This window comes from Bombus impatiens, unplaced genomic scaffold, assembly GCF_000188095.3.
Source record: "Bombus impatiens unplaced genomic scaffold, BIMP_2.2 scf_0640, whole genome shotgun sequence".
In the NCBI taxonomy this organism is placed as follows: Eukaryota; Metazoa; Arthropoda; class Insecta; order Hymenoptera; family Apidae; genus Bombus; species Bombus impatiens.
In genome coordinates, this window is record NT_177059.1 from 690,629 (window position 1) to 709,483 (window position 18,855).

At 36.5% G+C, this 18,855-nt stretch overlaps 4 protein-coding genes across 9 annotated transcripts in view; 1 reads left to right on the forward strand and 3 right to left on the reverse strand.

Annotated features, from left to right (window-relative positions):
* Nucleotides 1-3,878, reverse strand: part of LOC100741076 (nuclear pore complex protein DDB_G0274915) — a 7,547-nt gene extending 3,669 nt beyond the window's left edge. The window contains exons 1-5 of one of the 2 annotated variants that reach the window (XM_012389314.3): nucleotides 3,305-3,878; nucleotides 2,732-3,226; nucleotides 2,068-2,651; nucleotides 1,428-1,967; nucleotides 1-1,363 (exon numbers count right to left, since the gene is read on the reverse strand). In XM_012389314.3, the coding sequence (XP_012244737.1) occupies nucleotides 1-1,363; nucleotides 1,428-1,967; nucleotides 2,068-2,651; nucleotides 2,732-3,226; nucleotides 3,305-3,555 (3,233 nt within the window). In that variant the 5' untranslated portion in view covers nucleotides 3,556-3,878. Of the gene's footprint in view, nucleotides 1,364-1,427; nucleotides 1,968-2,067; nucleotides 2,652-2,731 lie in introns of both variants that reach the window. The other variant, XM_012389313.3, reaches the window with a different exon arrangement.
* A 2,065-nt stretch (nucleotides 3,879-5,943) lies between these two features.
* LOC100741196 (ATPase family AAA domain-containing protein 3A homolog) lies at nucleotides 5,944-9,271 on the forward strand. 2 transcript variants are annotated; one of them, XM_003491924.4, is made up of 4 exons: nucleotides 5,944-6,291; nucleotides 6,709-7,183; nucleotides 7,265-8,288; nucleotides 8,378-9,226. In XM_003491924.4, exons 1-4 carry the CDS (start codon nucleotides 6,096-6,098, stop codon nucleotides 8,513-8,515), a joined length of 1,833 nt encoding a protein of 610 aa, XP_003491972.1. In that variant the 5' UTR covers nucleotides 5,944-6,095; the 3' UTR covers nucleotides 8,516-9,226. The 2 variants fall into 2 exon arrangements, with proteins under 2 accessions (XP_003491972.1, XP_033178365.1); XM_033322474.1 differs by lacking the exon at nucleotides 5,944-6,291 and adding an exon at nucleotides 6,391-6,497 and having other exon boundaries at nucleotides 8,378-9,271.
* A 296-nt stretch (nucleotides 9,272-9,567) lies between these two features.
* Nucleotides 9,568-13,618, reverse strand: LOC100741315 (S-phase kinase-associated protein 2). Of its 3 annotated transcripts, XM_012389382.3 has the most exons (8): nucleotides 13,405-13,618; nucleotides 13,292-13,322; nucleotides 12,447-12,553; nucleotides 12,038-12,352; nucleotides 11,611-11,908; nucleotides 11,013-11,449; nucleotides 10,811-10,938; nucleotides 9,568-10,708 (listed from the first exon to the last, which is right to left on the reverse strand). In XM_012389382.3, exons 1-8 carry the CDS (start codon nucleotides 13,590-13,592, stop codon nucleotides 10,362-10,364), a joined length of 1,851 nt encoding a protein of 616 aa, XP_012244805.2. In that variant the 5' UTR covers nucleotides 13,593-13,618; the 3' UTR covers nucleotides 9,568-10,361. The 3 variants fall into 3 exon arrangements, with proteins under 3 accessions (XP_012244805.2, XP_012244804.1, XP_012244803.1); XM_012389381.2 differs by lacking the exon at nucleotides 13,292-13,322 and having other exon boundaries at nucleotides 13,405-13,527; XM_012389380.3 differs by lacking the exons at nucleotides 12,447-12,553; nucleotides 13,292-13,322.
* Nucleotides 13,619-13,949: 331 nt separating this feature from the next.
* Nucleotides 13,950-14,951, reverse strand: LOC105681181. 2 transcript variants are annotated; one of them, XM_024369772.2, is made up of 4 exons: nucleotides 14,794-14,951; nucleotides 14,478-14,629; nucleotides 14,195-14,345; nucleotides 13,950-14,105 (listed from the first exon to the last, which is right to left on the reverse strand). In XM_024369772.2, the coding sequence occupies exons 2-4, from the start codon at nucleotides 14,611-14,613 to the stop codon at nucleotides 13,979-13,981; spliced, it is 414 nt and encodes a 137-aa protein (XP_024225540.1). In that variant the 5' UTR covers nucleotides 14,614-14,629; nucleotides 14,794-14,951; the 3' UTR covers nucleotides 13,950-13,978. The 2 variants fall into 2 exon arrangements, with proteins under 2 accessions (XP_024225540.1, XP_012244623.2); XM_012389200.3 differs by having other exon boundaries at nucleotides 14,478-14,951.
* Between the last annotated feature and the right edge of the window lie 3,904 nt (nucleotides 14,952-18,855).

An 18,855-nucleotide genomic window follows, 5' to 3' on the forward strand; every position in this document is an offset into this window, starting at 1 on the left:
GTCGACGATGAAGCTCCAAAACTCGAAGGCAAATTATTGTTCGCAACAGCGAATGGAGCTACATTCGAGGTACCGGTAGCTGTATTTGTCGTCATCGATGCTTTACCGAAAGAAAAGCCAGCTTTGCTATCGTTTACGGACGAACTGGACGAAGGATGCGATGCAAAGGTCGAGTCTGTCGATGATCCAAATGTAGGTAAGCTAACTTTTGGGTTTGCTTCGAAACCGGTATTAGCTGAGCTTGCACCCGTAACGCTATTAGCTTGCGTGCCGCTATTACCATTATTCGAAGACGTCGCTGCGTTAGGAATCATCGAAGCCTGTCGAGACGTACTCGTCGAAGCTCCAAACGTTTCGCTATTTACTGACGCATTCCCTGCTGACCCAAATACGAATCCTTCGGACTTGGTGGACGTTGTCGATGGATTATTGGTTTTGGTTCCAAATGTAAACAACGGCGTCGATACGTTCACGTTCGATTTTGTACTCGATGCGTCATTCGAGCCAGTAATATTTGCAATACTTGTGAATGGCATAACGTTTGCTTTCGTGTCGATCGATGTAAATCCCGTATTCTGTTCTCTCTTTTCCGCGACAGTGCTTAAATTTGCTGGATTTGTGTGTGGCGATGTGAAGATCATACCGCCTTTAATATTTCCGATCGATACGTTCACACTCGTCGAACAGATTGCTGCAACTTGCGAAACGTTTGTCCTTGGGTTGCTTTGACTCGGCTCGTTTTTAGTGTTTGCTGCAGTCGTACTCATAGAAATCACCGAAGATATTAGCGCAGCAGTGGTAACATTCCCAAAAATGGTAGTTGTTGCGGGAACAGCAAGTAGAGGGGATTTATTATTGGCAGATACGGTATCGAACACGAACGTGGTACCTATCGGCAAAGTATTTGTCGCTGATGTGATCGTAGTTGATTTGTTAGAATCGAAATTTTGTACGTTAAAGCTCATCGAACTGGTCGTAGTTGAGTTCGAAACAACAGGCTGAGATACGATTTCAGATTTCGTAGTCGAAAGCGTAACCCCAAGAGTAGAATTGATCGTTTTATCTGCCACGGAAGTTAAGACGTTTTCAATTTTCCTCTCAGACGTATCGGCAAACTGAACGTTCGTATTCGAGGAAGTATTTTTGGCTGGTAAATTAAAAACCACATGTTTTGGTGACTTTGTATTCGATTCGCTGCTACCAGGACTAGGTGCCACAGCCGATGTGGAAATGGGTGTGGTATTAACGTTCGTAGTGGTAGTCGAAGAATTAAGGGTCGCACAAGTGACAGTACATGCGACAGACTTGACGGCATTTACTTCTTCCGCTTGAATCACCACGTCTGGATTAATCCGACTGGCACCTGGAAACAAAAACGAATATTCGTAAATTAAAAATGAACGTACTCGCACGTTGAATTTCCTTACCTTTACCAGATATGGCATCAAACATGCTTTGAAGTCTTGCTTTCATGCTCGTTTGCCTCATGTCTGTAATATCTTCCTTCTTTATCTCTTCTACATCGTCGGTAGTAAACTTTGCTCGTATGTTACCCTGCTCTTCGACCAACATCCGTAACTTCTCATTTCTTTCCGGTTCTGCCCTCATAAATAACTTGTGTGTTAACTTGGCTGATTCGATGGACTCGATCGATTCTACGGAATAATCTTTATCGCTATTCTGCGCATTCAAACGTTTTGTGTGTTTGCGGTCTGATTCATTTTCTATACTTTCATTGTTAAAATTTCCTTTTGCTTTTAAAATTCCCTTCAACGGTGAATGTTCTTGTAGCTTATCGGCAGAGTTACACGCATGTGAATTATTTTTTCTCTCCGTTAACTCATAGTCAGGACATTTTGAGCTTGTGCTGTGAACTTGTGCTACCGTTTCAGTACTAGCACTTTGAACACATTCCAAAGATTTAAAATGCTTTTCAAAATCTGGGGTTCCGCTTCGTGAAAAGTCTCCTAAAATAAACAAACCAAATGTAAAACAAGTCCAAGTATCTTATCGTTGTCGTTATCGTTACCATTACAAGATTACAAATTATTTCGACCTACTACTTACTAGCTTTCCTTTTGACGCCGGACACAACGTGCTTGCTAGAACTGAGTGAATTTATAATATCGTAACACGACGGTGTTTTAGTACGTTTCGTGGGTCGAACAATTTTATTACTTTGGGGAGAAATATCTTCTTCCGATTTCAAGGATTCTTCTCTGCTCCTTTTCTGCTTTGTTTCATCCTGTACCTCGAATTCCTTACTAGCAACGATATCTCTTCGTTGTTTCTTTGCCGGGTCAAAAGCCACATCTTCCCTCGATGCGTGTCTTTTTAGCGATATCTCCCTTAAAGCTTGGGCGACGCTAGGCGAGGAACAACTATTGTCAGAGTGACGCACATTCGACAAAATATTTTGCTTCGATGGTGGAGAATATCGTATGGTATGAGACGGTGCTACTCTAACTGTTGCCGGCATCCTTGTTTTCATAGACTTCACATTTATCAATGGAACTGAACTAGCATGGAGATTTACTTTTGGAAATTGCCCTACCCGATATTTGGATTGATGAGCCAATTTGTTGTTTGCTTCAGCAGCATATTTAGTCAATCGAGCCGTAAGTCCTGGAGAGGTTACGTCATTGTATACTCTGCAATTATATTACAAATTTCTGTACTCGCACAGAGCTGCGAATATCTATGATCGATTAAGGTAGTTTAGGCTACTTACTTGGGATCGATATTGTATCTAGTCGATGCTAAGAGAGGCCCGCTAGCTGTTTGAATAGCTTTTCTTTCTCCTACTTTTGTATCTACTTTAGCAGTTACGCTAGAATCCCATGAAGAACCTTCGGCGTCAAAATACGTTGAATTTTCTACCTGCATCAGAACATGATTCTGTCCATACAGAGGAGACAGTGGTCTCTTTGATAATACTTGACCAGAAGGTGACAACTTGAACGTTTGATTTTCTAATTCCTCTTTATTTCGTGACAACACTGGTGTCGAAGTACGTTTTGTAACAAAGGAATCGTGATCGTATGACGAATGTTCGGAATTAGGATAAAAATACATTTTCGAACTGATATCGTTTGACACATTGGCTTTTTGTAAATTTTTTGGAATTGGGCTAATCTGCGTGATCGATCCAAAATGGGAAGAACGTTTCTTAGTTGGATAAGGATCGGTACTAAGCTGATAATTCGATCCTCGTCGTCTTTCCATCCTAGAGTAGGGTCGTCTTTCGGTTAGATATCGCTTTCGAAAACGGCGAATCGCAGCCTCAAAAAATTGTCGGATATACAGGTATACGTGATCGATGACGGTTCCGAAACTCGTACGAACTTCGAAAGAAATGTGTTTGCAGTAATCCAGTAAAAGGAACGCGTGCGGCGACAATAAGCTGTCGTTGATAATTAAAAAATAGCACGCATAAATCGTAAGAAACAATGAAATGGTAAGAATAAAAATCGATCCCCAAACGTTGTACAGAAACACGCACCCACTCAACACACTTACTAAAATGATCACACTCCGATTTCTTAATTCCCACATATTATTTCAAACAAATAACCTCTCCATGTTTGAAAAGAGCACATTCACTGAATTACCGGAACCTTGCTGCGTTATACTCGACGACATTATCGACGTAGCAACTACTACGTAGTACATATTAATTATCGTCTCCCCAGTTATTAACATATTTTTTAATTTATTAGAAAAAAATTTCGACTAAAACTTTACATTTTCTTATTAAATCGCCGGTCAAATGATGATTTCTATAAAATATTTTACAACCTCTATTACGATCAACCTTCCGCTATTATAGTACGACGGTCATACTATAGCATGGCGGTCAAAAATCCAAGTATACAGTCGAATAAGCGAGTCATTATAGCGAGTCACATAGAATCGAATAGCGAGCGTATAATTACAGAGTAGCATTGAGCGAGCAACAATTGGGTTGGCAAATGTGCCTGCGGATTTTGTCAATACATTTGTCGCACATTTTTTTGTTTTGCCGACGTGTATATCTTTTTCTTGTTGTTTAGACTTTCACCTTTAATTTAATGAAAAAATTGTATCGATTAGTTATTTAATTTCGTTTTTATCCCAATTTAAAAATGAATTTCGAAAGCGAGCATATCAGACATATTTTAATGTATTTTTTCTGAAAAGACAAGACCGTAGCGTAAGCACAGAGGAAGATATGTGCCATGTTTGGGACAGAAGCCGTGAACGAAAATCAGTATCAACAATTGTTTGGGAGCTTTCGTTCTAGTGAAAATGCTCGGCAATCTAGTAAACATGGCTTCCCAGATTACGTTGATGATAGCATTATCAGGCACATTATCGATAGAGATTTTAAATACACAACGCGTAAAATTGCAAAGGACTTCCATGTACCGCATGAATACGTTATAAACAAATTAAAACAGCTTACGTGTTACAAGGAACTGAATTTATGGCTTCGTTATGAGCTTGACGAAAGTCATTTGACGCAACGCATTAGCATCTGCGATTCGCTTCTGAAACGCAACAAAATTAATCCATTTCTGAAACGACTGATTACTGGTGACGAAAGGTGGATATTTTATAACAAGCATAATCGGAAAAAACCGGACATGAAGCAAAACGAACGAATGATGGTACTGTTAATTTGGTGGGATTATAAAGGATTTCTGTACTTTGAACTTTTCCCAGAAACCAAAAGGATTACTCCAATCGCGTACGTTGAACATGTCGCCAAACTGATAGATGCAGTTCAAGAAAAGCGGTCGGAATTGGGAAAACAACAACGTGTTGTTTTCCAGCATGATAATGCAAAGTTCTACTCATCTTTGGTCACTCGCCTAAAATTATTGGAACTAGATTGGGAAGTGTTGCCACATCAACCATTTAACCCTGACTTTGCGCCTACAAATTACCATTTATCGCGTTCCTTGCAGGACTCCTTAAATGATAAAAGTTTTAATGCCGTTGCTGATTTAAACTCGTATTTAATTCAGTTTTTTGCTAACAAAACTCAGGAGTTTTATGAACATGGAATTATGACACTGCCTGAAAGATGACGAAAGGTCATCGAGAACAACGGACAATTGCTGATTGATTAAAGTTATATTTTTAAGCAAAAATTTTGAATTTTCCTTCTTATTTAAAGTGATCTTGATAGAATCGACTATTACAATTGTATCACTCGTCTCTTTTAATTAACCAACCGTTTAGTAAACCATCGTTTAAAGCGTTTAGTAAAACCATCTCACTTTGGCAAAGATCGTACGAGTCCCGGGAAATATTCTCTCACAAAAGTATACATAAAATGTCTACTAAAGATGGCCACCTGATCATTTTAATCGCTCTACTGGTTAAATAATTAAAATCTCATCTCTACAAATCTATAAATTAAACTAGTACCACTAAATAATACAGCTAGTACCATTTGATAAGAAAAAAAAACCCTGTTATATGTATCTTACATGAAAAACAATTCAGAGCAATAAGCAATGGGCAAATTATTATATTATAATATGCTACATTAGATTATATACGTATTTAGAATAACAATAAGATTGGAATTCGGAATACGTACGCATATATAATATACACAACATGATATTATTATTTGAATTATATATGATTATTTTCGAATAACGAGTGTTTCTAGTTCTAAATAAAATTGGAAGAATATATAAATTATTATGAAATGTGTTACAGTAGAAAATAGCAAAGATATAAATAATATTCTCAAATATCCAAATTTCTACTTTTGAATTTTTTAGCTACTTTTAAATGTCATTTATTTATTTCCTGTACATTACTATACAGATTATCATATAGAAAGAAATTTATTCAAAATATGTAAACTGATGTAAGGTACATATAATATAATTTGGACTTTCCATTTCCGTTCGTTTCATTGTTCAGTTAAGGTTTTAAGAGAGATAAATGGGTCCACAATCCACTTGTTTCAGTTTTCACACTGGCAGCGCACGTGGGAATTCCTCGTGATAGTAAAAACAGGAAGGTTAATAGACACGAGTGCTATCGACCTAGTCGGCCAACGGTTATAACAGCATTTTAAAGTACAGCAAACCATGTCGTGGCTTTTTGGGTATCGTAATGCACAACCGCAAGACTTTTCGCAATTTGTACAACCACCGGCATCCGATGGGGCTGGAGGCGGAGATGATCGTGCACCACCGCCTAGAATTTCTCAAATGGAACCGTATCGATTTGACTCGAGTGCTTTAGAAAGAGCAGCAACAGCTGCCAAGGAACTCGAAAAATCTTGTATGATCGGTTACTTTCATTTTTTCTTTCAATTAAATATTGTTACGCGAAGTTACGTAAGCAAACAACGATTTACTAGGTTAAGGACCTCATGTTCCGTATAACATGATACTCCGATAATAGTCTAATTCCATGATGATGCAACGATTCGTTATCGAATACCGTCTTCAGAAATTGTTTTCATCAATGAAAATAGTTATGAAGCGGTAAATTTTTACGCAACTCGCAATACTTTTATTAATAATTTTTCATTTCTCAGTCATTCTATAATTTCTTTCCTTTGCTTTTCTTATTTTTCTCATAATTACGTTACATTGATGCGTAAAATAGAGAATTTTGTAATGTAAGTTATTTGAGCTTTAGCATTTTATCTAGCGTATCTCAAGCGAAATTCTTATTCTCTTCTTTTTTTTATAGTGCATGCCAAAGAGGCTTTAGAGCTATCTAAAATGCAAGAAACTACTAAACAGATGGAAAGACAAGCAGAAGTAAAAAAATATGAAGCTAGTATAGAGCAAATGAAAGCAGAACAAAAACGTATTGACGGAGAGGAAAGGAGAAAAGTCTTGCAAGAAGAAACTAAACAGCATCAAATGAGAGCTCAATATCAAGATCAATTAGCAAGAAAGCGATACGATGACCAACTGATACAACAACAGAGAATGAACGATGAAAATTTGAAGAGGCAGGAAGAATCAGTGGCGAAACAAGAAGCAATGAGGAAAGCCACGATAGAACATGAAATGGAATTGAGACACAGAAATGAAATGAAAAAGTTGGAAGCAGAAGTTAAAGCGAAAGCAAAAATAGACAGAGAAAATCAAGATCTGAATATAGAGCAAATTAGGGTGAAAGCGTCCGAAAAACGAGTAACAGTTTTGGAGTCGATAAAGTGAGTAGAAAAACAATTTGGGCGTCGATACGATAGCGGAATTGAATGTATCGAATGACATTTATCGAACATTAATTTCAGAACCGCTGGATCGGTATTAGGCACTGGGCTCACAGCTTTTCTTCAAGACTGGGATAAAGTTATCGCTGCAGCTGGAGGCTTGTCTTTGTTAGCTTTCGGAGTATATACCGCGAAAGGTACAACGGGTGTCACTGCGCGATACATAGAATCGCGGCTAGGGAAACCGTCTCTCGTTCGAGAAACTTCTAGATTTACAATATTGGATACGTTACGGCATCCTATCCAAGCGACAAAGAAATTAAAAAGTAAGCAGACCGATGCTTTATCCGGTGTTGTTTTAGCACCAAAGCTCGAAGAAAGATTACGCGACATCGCGATAGCTACAAAGAATACGAAACAAAATCGCGGGATGTATAGAAATATATTGATGCATGGCCCTCCTGGGACGGGTAAAACAATGTTCGCAAAGAAGTTAGCGGAACACTCGGGTATGGATTACGCGATTGTGACTGGTGGTGATTTGGCACCATTGGGTCGAGATGGTGTTACTGCTATTCATAAAGTTTTCGACTGGGCAGCAACATCCAGGAAAGGTCTGTTGCTTTTCATCGACGAGGCGGATGCCTTTTTAAGGAAGCGATCGAGTGAGCATATTTCAGAAGATCTGAGAGCGATGTTAAATGCGTTCCTCTACAGAACTGGTGAGCAGAGCAACAAATTCATGTTGATTCTCGCCTCAAACACACCAGAACAATTCGATTGGGCTGTAAACGATAGATTAGATGAAATGGTAGAGTTTCATTTACCAGGTCGGGCAGAACGTGAACGTTTAGTTCGACTTTATTTTGACAAATTCGTTCTTCAACCAGCGATCGAGGGCAATAAAAGATTAAAAGTTGCACAATTTGATTATAACGCGCTTTGTAGTAAAGTAGCCGAAATAACCGAAGGAATGTCTGGAAGGGAACTAGCGAAATTAGGTGTCACCTGGCAAGCAGCAGCTTATGCTTCCGAAGATGGTGTATTAACGGAACAAATGGTTATAGATAAGTGCAATGAGGCTGTTAAGCAACACAAGCAAAAGGTGATAAATAATTACTTTTTACCGTTCTTACTTTTTTATAATGTTGAGAAATTATTTATAATATTTGTTTCTATTTGGGATTTGTATAGGTTCAGTGGCAGAGCGAACAAGAGAAGCAAGAGGCGAAATCGATTTACGCCACTGAAAAAGAAATAGAGATTCAGCCTATAAAATCCAAGACAGCAGACGAATCATCGTCGGACACAACTTCCATAGCGGCGGCTTAATTAATTACCGTAATTGCACAAAATGTTGCAAGCGATATTTTATTAAGAAATCAATTATTAGTAAATGACAGTGGAGAAAGTGTAAATGATACTGTTACGAGAGGACGGAATTAATACTGACTTTTTGTTTTCTATACAAAATATACGTGTATAAATATTTTAAGGTAGAAGTATATTTGTTGTAAATTCCTAGCTGGATTAAACATTACATACACATATATATATATATATATGTGTGTGTGCGTGTATTTGTATATAAGAGTGCTTGACTGACAGCGAATATGCTCTCAAACGTACTTCAGTTACAATTTAATGGAGACAGAAGTCTTACAAATCCTAAAAAATTCACAAAAATCATTAAAATTCAAATATGTACTTTAATATTTTACTACCAGTTACGTTCTTTTTTTTTCGTTTATTTCTAAGTTCTAAGTAAGTTTCTTGAACTTTTCTGTATATTGTCAATTTCGTATTAGCGAATTTATCGGATTAAATAAATAGTAATTGAAAATTCTCAGGAATCCAGACTAGTAGGTTTTAAATTGATAAGAAATTGTGGAAAATAGGATGCAGATTTAATCGATATCATTCAACAGTACTGCTAAAGAGTTCATGTACATGTAATATCCTATCTTATAAGATTCTGTATCTAAATTACAATAATCATAGATATATACACATTAAAATAATTCGATATAAACGTTTAAGGAACGTTCAAATGTACTCTTATAATTATTAATAAATATTTAATATCTTTTTATTGTTGTTTATTTGAAAAATTAAATTCTTTTAAATTAATTATTTATTGTTTGAAAAATAAATGTTCTTTATTACCAACATCGATATTATTATAAAAGAAATTACAAGCACTAAAATATAAATTCGATTTGAAAAGAAATATTAATTAACATGTTAACACGAGATGTAGCATTTGTAATAAAATGAATAGTAAGGAAAGAGTAAGATAGTGCTAAAAATATAAACTTTTACGTATCAAGCTAAAAATATTATTTTTTCATTAGAAGTATTATTTATTCAAAAAATGCCGCCGGTGAGATTAAAATTAAACTGATACTGTTATATTTAACTTAATAAACATATGCAGCATTTGCATACTTAACTCTTTCTGTAAATTATATATGCTCCCATCTACAAGTTACTTGACACTTGCATACTTTGAACAAAATTAATGTATTATACATATTCTTGACATAACGTAATTTTAACATTTGATATAAATGCTAACTTTATTTTATAATATAGGTCATAGTATAAAATCATGCATATCTTGATTTAATTGAGTAACTTATGGATAAACAATAAGTATCGATACAGAAAGTCGTATTTACATTCAAACAATCACTGTGGTCAAAATAAGCAAGTGTCCGGTGGCTTATGGACAGGAGTGCATGTAATTCTTTCGAACTCTATGTAGCATACAATCGTGCTTAGTACATTTACATTTATCACGCTATATGAATCGAGCTACGCGAATTTTACGAGTTCATTGAAACAAAAGACACGCAAGTCTTCAAATATACATATACTCTCTCAACTACTTTTCTCAGCATTCAATTATTTTTACCCTCTCTACGTAAATACTGACAAAGAAACGAATTTAAAATATATTTAATTTAGAAGAAAAAAAAGAAAGAATGAAAGACAAAGAGAATGATATAGAAAAAGCATATTGTTTTAATTTTATTTCAATAGGATTGTAAAATCAGTCTCTTATTAAGAAGACATTTTGTAAAAAGGCACGCACGTACATTTCAGGTTCCCTTTGGTATTTAGTTGGTCTTTACCACTATTTGTGTACAAAATCAATTAGTTAGAATAATTACGTTCAATCCCTAACGCGAAGCCCCCAAATACTTGTTCTTCGGACACCAATGGTTGGTCTTGCAACGGAACTGTATAGGAACTTATTAAGTTGAGTTTCGCCACAGGTAACTTGTAATGATTTCAGTACTGGTTCGGGTATTACACCAAAAACATCCAAATATAACAAAGATGGCATATACGCCAATGTTACGTACGTCGACGGAGGTATACCATAACAACGACTTAGCGACAGATGCTCTAATTTTGACAAATCAAGTAAATTACGGACAGTATTCATTGTAAGCATAGTACAATCGCTCAAATCTAATTCTACCATATCCGGGCAACTTTTCACTAAATCCTTAACATCTGAAACAAGGAAAGAAAAAAAGAAAAATACTGCCATTCGAACTAGCATGACGGATAACTAGATTTAACATAAATTTTCGAAACCACGAAACTTGTACTTACTATCATCTGTAATGGTTTTTCTGCACCCAGCTATATTTAAACGCGTAACGGATGAAGGTAACGATTTACAAAGTAATGCCATAGTATCGGTATCTAAACCACACCAAGCCATATTGACAGCATTGAGACTGAAAATATTAAAATAACACGTTAGAAAACATTTCTCCCTAACCAACGACACTATTGCAAATAATTTTCTTACTTCGTAAGCTTCATCAAATCCTTGATGCATTCAATATCCATACCCTCGCACATCGTTAAATTTAAAATTTCTAAGTCATTATTATCACTGATAGCTTTGCAACATGATCTATTCACTGTACACTTTTCTAGAGATAATTTTTTAAGGTATTTACACTTAGATAATAACATAGCCAATCCATCTGGAGAAATCACTGCCATCGAAAGGTCAAAGTACTGCAGTTTACTAATATAACCGTCGGTAAGAACTTCACTGTTTTCAAGAAATACAGGATCTGCAATTTCTGCTTGTGCCAGTCGAAGTATTTGAACACCTCGTGGCAATATGTGACCCAATGTACCTTCGTTCAAGACTTTACTGCCTAAATCCAACCTGCTCCATAATGCTTCATCTCGCGCTATTTGACACCATCGTTTACAGACCAACATGGAACGTACCTAACAAAAAAAGAAAAAAGAAAAAAAGAAAAAAAGAAAAGAAGACAAAAAGTAGAAAAAGAAGAAAGGCGAACAGGACATAAAATATTTGATGTTACTCTTATTATTACTTTTTCTATTAATTATCTGTGTTATTTATTTCTATTAATTTGTAATCTTACCAGACATTTCTTTGGAAGCCATTTTAATATCATTAAAATCATCTCATCGGATAATTTGTTAAACTTATCTTCACCAAGGATCGAAGGTTTTCTTTTTCTCCTATATAGATAGAACTGTTCGAGACTACTTTCTCTGGTTGAAACATTAAGATTATCTTTAGAAAAAGTTTCCTTCGTATCGACAAAATTATCTATTTCCACCCTAGAAGAATAACCAGATTCGTTTCCAATCGTTGAATATGTCGCAAATTCATCCAGTTCGTACGGATTGGGATCCAATCTTCGAGTAGCTTCCAAACTTTTGAAAAATACGTTAAGAAATGTATGAACATGTAAGCAAAAGAAAAGAATTTTGACGATAAAAATGATATGATGAATATGATGATAAAAAGAAGATGAAAAGAATTTTTACAGTTAAAATACAAACCTGTCTATACTAGTGGTATCCAAGCTGGAACCTCTATAAATGCACTCTTGACTTTGAGAGTCATTCATATTTTTACATTGTCCATTGTTATCCAAGATAGTAGGCGAGATTGTTTGTTCCAAAGAATGAGACTTTCTTGTACTTTCACAATTCGATGCTCCATCTTCTAACATACTGACACCCATTTCTTCTAAGATTTCAGGTTCTACAAGGCTGGTATCACCAGAACACGACCATTTTGCGCTATGCTTGGTGGTACTGTTCAAACTGTCGTTTAAGTTGTTATTACAGCTGTCATCTAAGCGTAGTTGTTTGCTGTCAAATATATTTGCATATACAAAATTAATTACCAACAAGCTTACATTTGCATAATATGATCAGATAAAAAAGAGAGTAGAAAAAAGGCAACCTGTTCCACCAGGGTGAAGGAGGTGATCCTTTGGACATAGTAATTTCTAAGTCTTCCTTAAGACTAGTATGTTTTGTCACGCAGAAGTGCACAGATTGCGTAGAAACCTACAGATTGGCATATAGGAAAAATTATGTTTGACTTAGATCATAAATAGCTTGATGTTTATAGGTCAAAGATCATTGTCAAACTGAACATAAACAGAATTTCTAATTACAAATACATAAAACAAGAAAAACAGGTAATCCGTATCGACTAAAATGTACACCAAGTGACTTTTAGTAAACATTTGTATTTGGATCTAATTAGTATAAATAATCATACGAGTAACTGAACGTGATTAACATAACTCATAGTTAGTGAAAATCACTAAAGGAAAGCAATTTGGAAGATATGGTGCGGTAAAAATGTTATTAGCATAGCTCTTAACTGGATATTTTTAACGAAATATTTGTGAATTTGATAATTTAGTAATTATACTTATAAATCAAAGAACACGATCTTCCCACTATCTTACTAAAAAAAAAAAAAACTACAAAATCATCGAAATATAGAAGAAATTACGTTGATTCAACTAATTCCCCAACCGACAGTTTATTAATTTTCCGAATGAAGAGAAAAAATAGTTTTTTGTGGTAGAGCAACCACTCGAAGAACGTAATTGGGAAAAAAGTGATTTCAATATTTTTCGTTGGTGAATTTGTCATTTATAAACTTGGAGTATCTGGAGTGACAAACAAACCATGAACAAATCTTGATCTTTTCGATGAAAAGAATGAAAATTTGTTATATCTTGCGAATAGATTTCGTAAGAATTATTCACTGGGAAAGGTTCTTAACCTTACCTGTGGGCGCGAAATATGCACCTGCATCACCCTGAGCAACAGGTAAGAGAGATATATACGTAAACTGGGTAGTTTTATTTTGAAGGCGGGGAATTGCAGTAAAATGAGATTACCTTTCGGGAGGCGAGGATTCTTTGGAATTTTCGAGACAGTGTTCGTCGAACCTCGTGTGCTCCGCCACGACGGAATTCATTTTTGGCGGAATCCGGACACCGTATCCTTTTTTCAATCGCCACTGGTTCCACGCATGGAAAACAATCGTTAACGACGAATCCCAATTGCTCGAATCACTCGCGACCATTCGATCTATTCCCTTGGTCTCCTATCCGATTGGTTGACGGTTCAATGATCTCGAGACGGCGGGAATTTGAGAGATCGATCGCGCGCGCCAACTGTTTAACATTACTTACCTAAACTCCGATCGGCGCTGCTGTGCTTTTTCCGATTGTTATTGTTTTAAAAGTTCGCGTAACCGCAACTGCTTCCTTAGAAACTTCAATCCGGTTGATTTCAAGCGCGAAAATTTATTTTCATTTCTACTCACCCTGTTTCCATTTATTACAACTTGTTTCGTTTACGTTTTAATAAATGTACGTGCGTATAGCTTTTAACTAAAAAATCTAATAAATAAACAAAGGAATTTGTCTCTGGCAATATCTATATGCATACGTCACTACTTCGGCTCTCTTAATTTTCGATCTTCCGTTTCTCGTTTCGGACGTTTGTCCCGAAATTGACTAAATCGGACGTTTTTCTATGGAAGTCGAATCGAGATCGAAGCGGCTGTAATCCTCGTTCGTGCCACCAGCCGTACCTGAAATCGGAATCATTGATCGATTGAAATAAAATAAAGAGAAACGAAGGAAGAAGAGCCTTGTATCGTTTTCATAAGATTTAAATTACGCATTGCTGCTAAGTAAAACTGGTGGGCGTTTACTACAGTTGTCACTATTTTCCTGCTCTTCCGTAGTTTTCTCGAATGTATCAATCGTGTTGAAATTGTTCGCTCTGTTTTCGTATTCCTTCGAGTAAAATTTTGGTGTGATCGATTCTCCTGTAATTGTAACACACTATCTAATCGATATCATAGTTTTTATAAAAATAAACAATAATTTCTTAGTAAATAGATTTTCTTTGTTCCACGCGATAAGAAAGCGATACGTTTTAAAAATCGTATAAACTATACCGTTGATTTTCGATACACGTATGTTCGATTTGCCAATTAATCTATCTTTGGAAAAGCATAATTTAAAAGGTGGTAGTTTTTCTAATTGTTTGGCCACCGCGGATGAGTTGGAACCGTGAGAACTCGTTCGATCCATAGTTGTCCTCCTCGACCTAAGGCGACGACGACAGTTACGTTTATCGAGGATCAGCTGTATCGTGTTAACCATCTATACGATGAAGGAGATGAAGGTGGGGATATATTTGGTCGATACACCCCGGAGCAATAATACATGTACATTGTAAATGAAAGGAAAGAGGAATAGGGGTTGTTTCACCTGACCGCGTCTTGCGTTGCCTGCGTTCACATTCGTTTACATACATCGTAATTTATTTTCCTTGAATTCCCACATCAGTCAGTTATTTTCGACTCGAGTCACTTCAAGGTCATTGGACATGGGGCGCGGTACATGTTTGGATACGTTTTAACGATAAACAAAATTTCACAGGATCTGATCGCGAGATAATCATTCTGACAATCGAATTTCCACCTTGAAATATCATAACATTTTTCCGAAACATTTTTGTGTATCACGACAAATAAAAGAATATTCAAGCACGGAAGAGTTAGGTGGGCACTCTGTATATTAAGCTATGCAATTTCCAATTTTGTAATGCAAAATGAACTTTTTCTTTTGCAGTTCAGTTGCATGTACTTCGAATTCAAATTCAGCACACTTTGATCAAAATTGGGGAATGAAAGCTTGACTTACAATCGAGTTTGAAGTAAATTGCAACGAATTAATCGAGAGAATTGTACCGTGTGTCTTTTGTTCGACGACGATCGTGCGAACAAATCGAGGAAAGTGTTCTTCTAGCAAGCAAGAATGCTCTCGTAGACGAAGCTAAAAGGGTATAGCTATTAAACCGAAATGAGAAATGCTGTTTATCGATTAAATGCTATTTTATTAGGAAGCTTACAAAGTTTTCATAAGACTTGCTCGCTTTTACACGGAAAAAACAATGTCGTTTGCAACTCGGACAATTCCAAGTTTCGAAAATGTTTCTCTTCCTCTCTTTCTCTCCCTCATTCTTTCTTTCGCTACCCTCTCTCGTATCTTGAGTTTGAATCGCAGCCAAAATTACTTTGTAAGAGATTGTGTATTTTGGAAACTGTTTCTATTCGTACGATCGAAAAAACCATACATACATATGTATAGAGTTAGCAATAATGCTTCACACTTACAATATTTTCGTATGGTAAAATGCATTCTCTCCATTCTTACCATCATCGTTATCCGTTTTCTCTTTCTCGGTTGGTTGGTCGGTTTCCGTGCGAAAGAGAACCCTAAAATTTCGCGTCTTTTTTTTGTTCACAGAAAAAAAGGACGAGCATCGTCCACACGGTCAGTCACCTTTGACTCGATATAGCTGATAGATCATGCAAAAATCGACGAAGGAGAGCAACGACGGGCTTCTTCGCGAATATTCGTAAAACGTAAAGGAATCGCAACACGCGCCTTCAGGCTTGCGAATAGCTAAAATAAGAAGCAGACGAGGAAAAAAAGAAAAAGAAAAGGAACTGACGTTCGTTTAAAAAGCATTCGTAATATTCTTTATTCGTCTTTTAAGGGCCTTTTTTCTTTTTTCCTCTCTCTCCCCATCCCCCTCTCCTCTTTTTATACTGCTCTTTCGTATAATATAAAAAAGAACGTAACAAAAATGCTGCTTCTTCCGGGACATACAACAGCATGCAACGCGCTTCTTTTCTCTTTCGTTTCTTTCGTTTCTTTCGTTTAAGATTAGGAACCGTAGTTCGAAGATGCAAGGGCGGTAATGCGAAAGAAGATAGAGATCCGCTGTGTATTACCAGGAAGAAACTAGTAACGTTGCGCACCTCATGCGTAAACTGTGTTAGCATACCATTGGGATATGTTCGCAATACTCTTTCACCGGTTCTTATAATTTTCGATCGATCGAAGATCGTCAACGTACCGATTATGCGATCTATTAGAAAGTTACGCGTCGTTTAAATTTTAAGCGGGAATCGTTCAACTTCGACAATGGGGAATATACATGCGATATCTTAGTTTTTTCTTTATTGGAATAGTATACGCTTTAAATCGCTATATATCACGCTGTTCGATGAACGAGTAAACGAAACTACGCTACAGATGCGTTTGCGTATACATCGTTCTAACACAAATACGAAACAATTATAAGACGCGCGAGTTTTTTTCACGATGATCGAAGAAAGACTCATCGGTAGAGTAGCGCAGCAATCTTACCTTAATTGTTAATTTTACAAACCTATACAAAGGTATTTACCATTATCGCTTATAGGCTAAATATTGTTTTATCATTCGAGCTTGCAATGATACATACGCATACGCGTTAACGCACATACAAATATATACATACATTCGTACACGCATACAAAATACACAAAATACACATGCTTTCCAGCATGTACACTTTCGCACTCAGACGCAAATTCATTCGCGCTATTACAATTTATAGATCTATATTATTATGGCCATGGATCCTTAGTGTGATTCGTTTGCTTTCCTTACGTAAGACTTGTCGCTGCTCGTCCTTTACTCTACGTACTCTCTTCTTGCATTTCAACGTTTCTTCGAGAAATTATCCTTATATATCGCTAACATACTGATGATACACATTTGTTACGACGCACGCTCGATCGATATCGAGATTTTATCGAGATTTTATCGAGATTTTATCGAGATTTTATCGAGATGATGGCAATTTGAGGGAACGCTAATCGAACGAAATACCTTGTAAGAAGAACATGAAAAATGGATATCGGTCGAGAATGCATTCAGTTTTCATGAAAATATTGTATTACCAAGGCTGTGATTGGTTACGCCATACGTTATTGTAATCGAACAAACGAAACGAGTAACAAAAATGCATCGCTAGAAAACCGAAAAAGAAAGATGCGTAGATGCTAGGGAAAGGCGTCCCATTGATAACACGTGACAATAATGCTGACAAATGTGTAACTTGAAAGATACGATCCCGGCGCAAATGGTAACGTATTCTTCCAGTCGTCGTTTCCAATTTGCGAAAAAATTTAGGAAAAAAAAAAAAATAAGAAAAAAAGAAGAAAAGGCCAAGAACTCGCGGTATATTCGTGTTTCTTAATGGCTTTCGTGATTAAGAAGTCACGGATCTAATTAATATGTAATGCTTTTTTTCGTCTCTACGTCGTAAGCACATGCAACAATGATGCATGCGTATTCTTACATAATTTTTCTCACTACGAGAAATCGCTAACGCTACTTCCGCTAACAAATGTTCTCATTTTCAAGGGAATTGCCAATTTTCCTTGGAACTTGAAACATTTGGATGGACGAATTCGATGGTGTAACCGTAACTAAACATTTGTTAACGATCGCTTATACGCATTAGTCTCTGTGGCGTCTGCTGTCCATGGGATTCGAATAAAGTATGTATGTATGTATGTATGATGTATATGGCAAAATGATATCTGCTATAGGAGAGAGTTCTGTTTTACGATCCTCCGTCCTTGGGAGGAAAGTCTAATAATGTTGTGCTGTCGAGCGACTTGCGTCGACTATTAGTCTCTTTATATGCAATGTAATGTAACTGTAATGTCACTGGACAAAGCTTTTCAGGGTTAATTCGTAAGAAGAAAGAATTATTAACGATTAATTTTCAACCCTGGATGGACTTCGATAGCACACAGACATTATAAGCTCTTTCTCCTCGTACTTTTCTTCAAACACGATAGTGTGTATGTAATTTGTAACAAATTCGCGCAGCTCATCGTAACTGCCCTGAGTAAAGAGTCTCCCACCGTACAACACGACTCTATGCAACTATGATACGTAAAATAAATCGTAGTCGAAATTAGCTGTTTGTTTGCCGTTCGAAGAAAAATCTTTGCAATTTTTCGTCGTTTCGTTCTTTTCTATTATTTGCTTACGATATCGATCCGAAAGAACACGCAAAATTTTATCCATCAAAATGTTCCTTAGACGATACGAAAGTTCTGCCAAACTTGACGATACACGACAATGGAAATTTGCAGAGTCACGAGCTTCTCTGCATCGTATACCGCGAGGTAATGGGAATGCAAGATATTTACACATTTTACGACGATGAAAATCATCAGACGGAACAAAAGAGATCGATCTTAATCGACAGAGTAAACGCGTAGTAGGTGGGCAGACGATAGAACGACGCGTTTCGTCGATAAAACTCTACAAAAATACGTAACAGTAATTAATTGGATGTGATATTCGTGTAATCTATGTTCTTCGAGAAAGTTTGTCCGTTAACGTGCGTACGCACGCGCGCGTTATCGGATATGACTCTCTCTCCCCCTCCATCCCTCTCTTTCTCTCATATTCCTG

Coding starts and splice junctions, on each gene's coding strand:
- LOC105681181 (XM_012389200.3), bottom strand. CDS start 14,685: ATGGTTAACACGATACAGCTGATCCTCGATAAACGTAACTGTCGTCGT. Junction 14,346..14,477: donor ACGTGTATCGAAAATCAACG/GTATAGTTTATA, acceptor TTACAATTACAG/GAGAATCGATCACACCAAAA. Junction 14,106..14,194: donor GTTTTACTTAGCAGCAATGC/GTAATTTAAATC, acceptor TTCCGATTTCAG/GTACGGCTGGTGGCACGAAC.
- LOC100741196 (XM_003491924.4), top strand. CDS start 6,096: ATGTCGTGGCTTTTTGGGTATCGTAATGCACAACCGCAAGACTTTTCG. Junction 7,184..7,264: donor ACAGTTTTGGAGTCGATAAA/GTGAGTAGAAAA, acceptor CATTAATTTCAG/AACCGCTGGATCGGTATTAG. Junction 8,289..8,377: donor TTAAGCAACACAAGCAAAAG/GTGATAAATAAT, acceptor GGATTTGTATAG/GTTCAGTGGCAGAGCGAACA.
- LOC100741315 (XM_012389382.3), bottom strand. CDS start 13,592: ATGGTCGCGAGTGATTCGAGCAATTGGGATTCGTCGTTAACGATTGTT. Junction 12,353..12,446: donor CCTTCACCCTGGTGGAACAG/GTTGCCTTTTTT, acceptor TATATTTGACAG/CAAACAACTACGCTTAGATG. Junction 10,939..11,012: donor GATTTGATGAAGCTTACGAA/GTAAGAAAATTA, acceptor TAATATTTTCAG/TCTCAATGCTGTCAATATGG.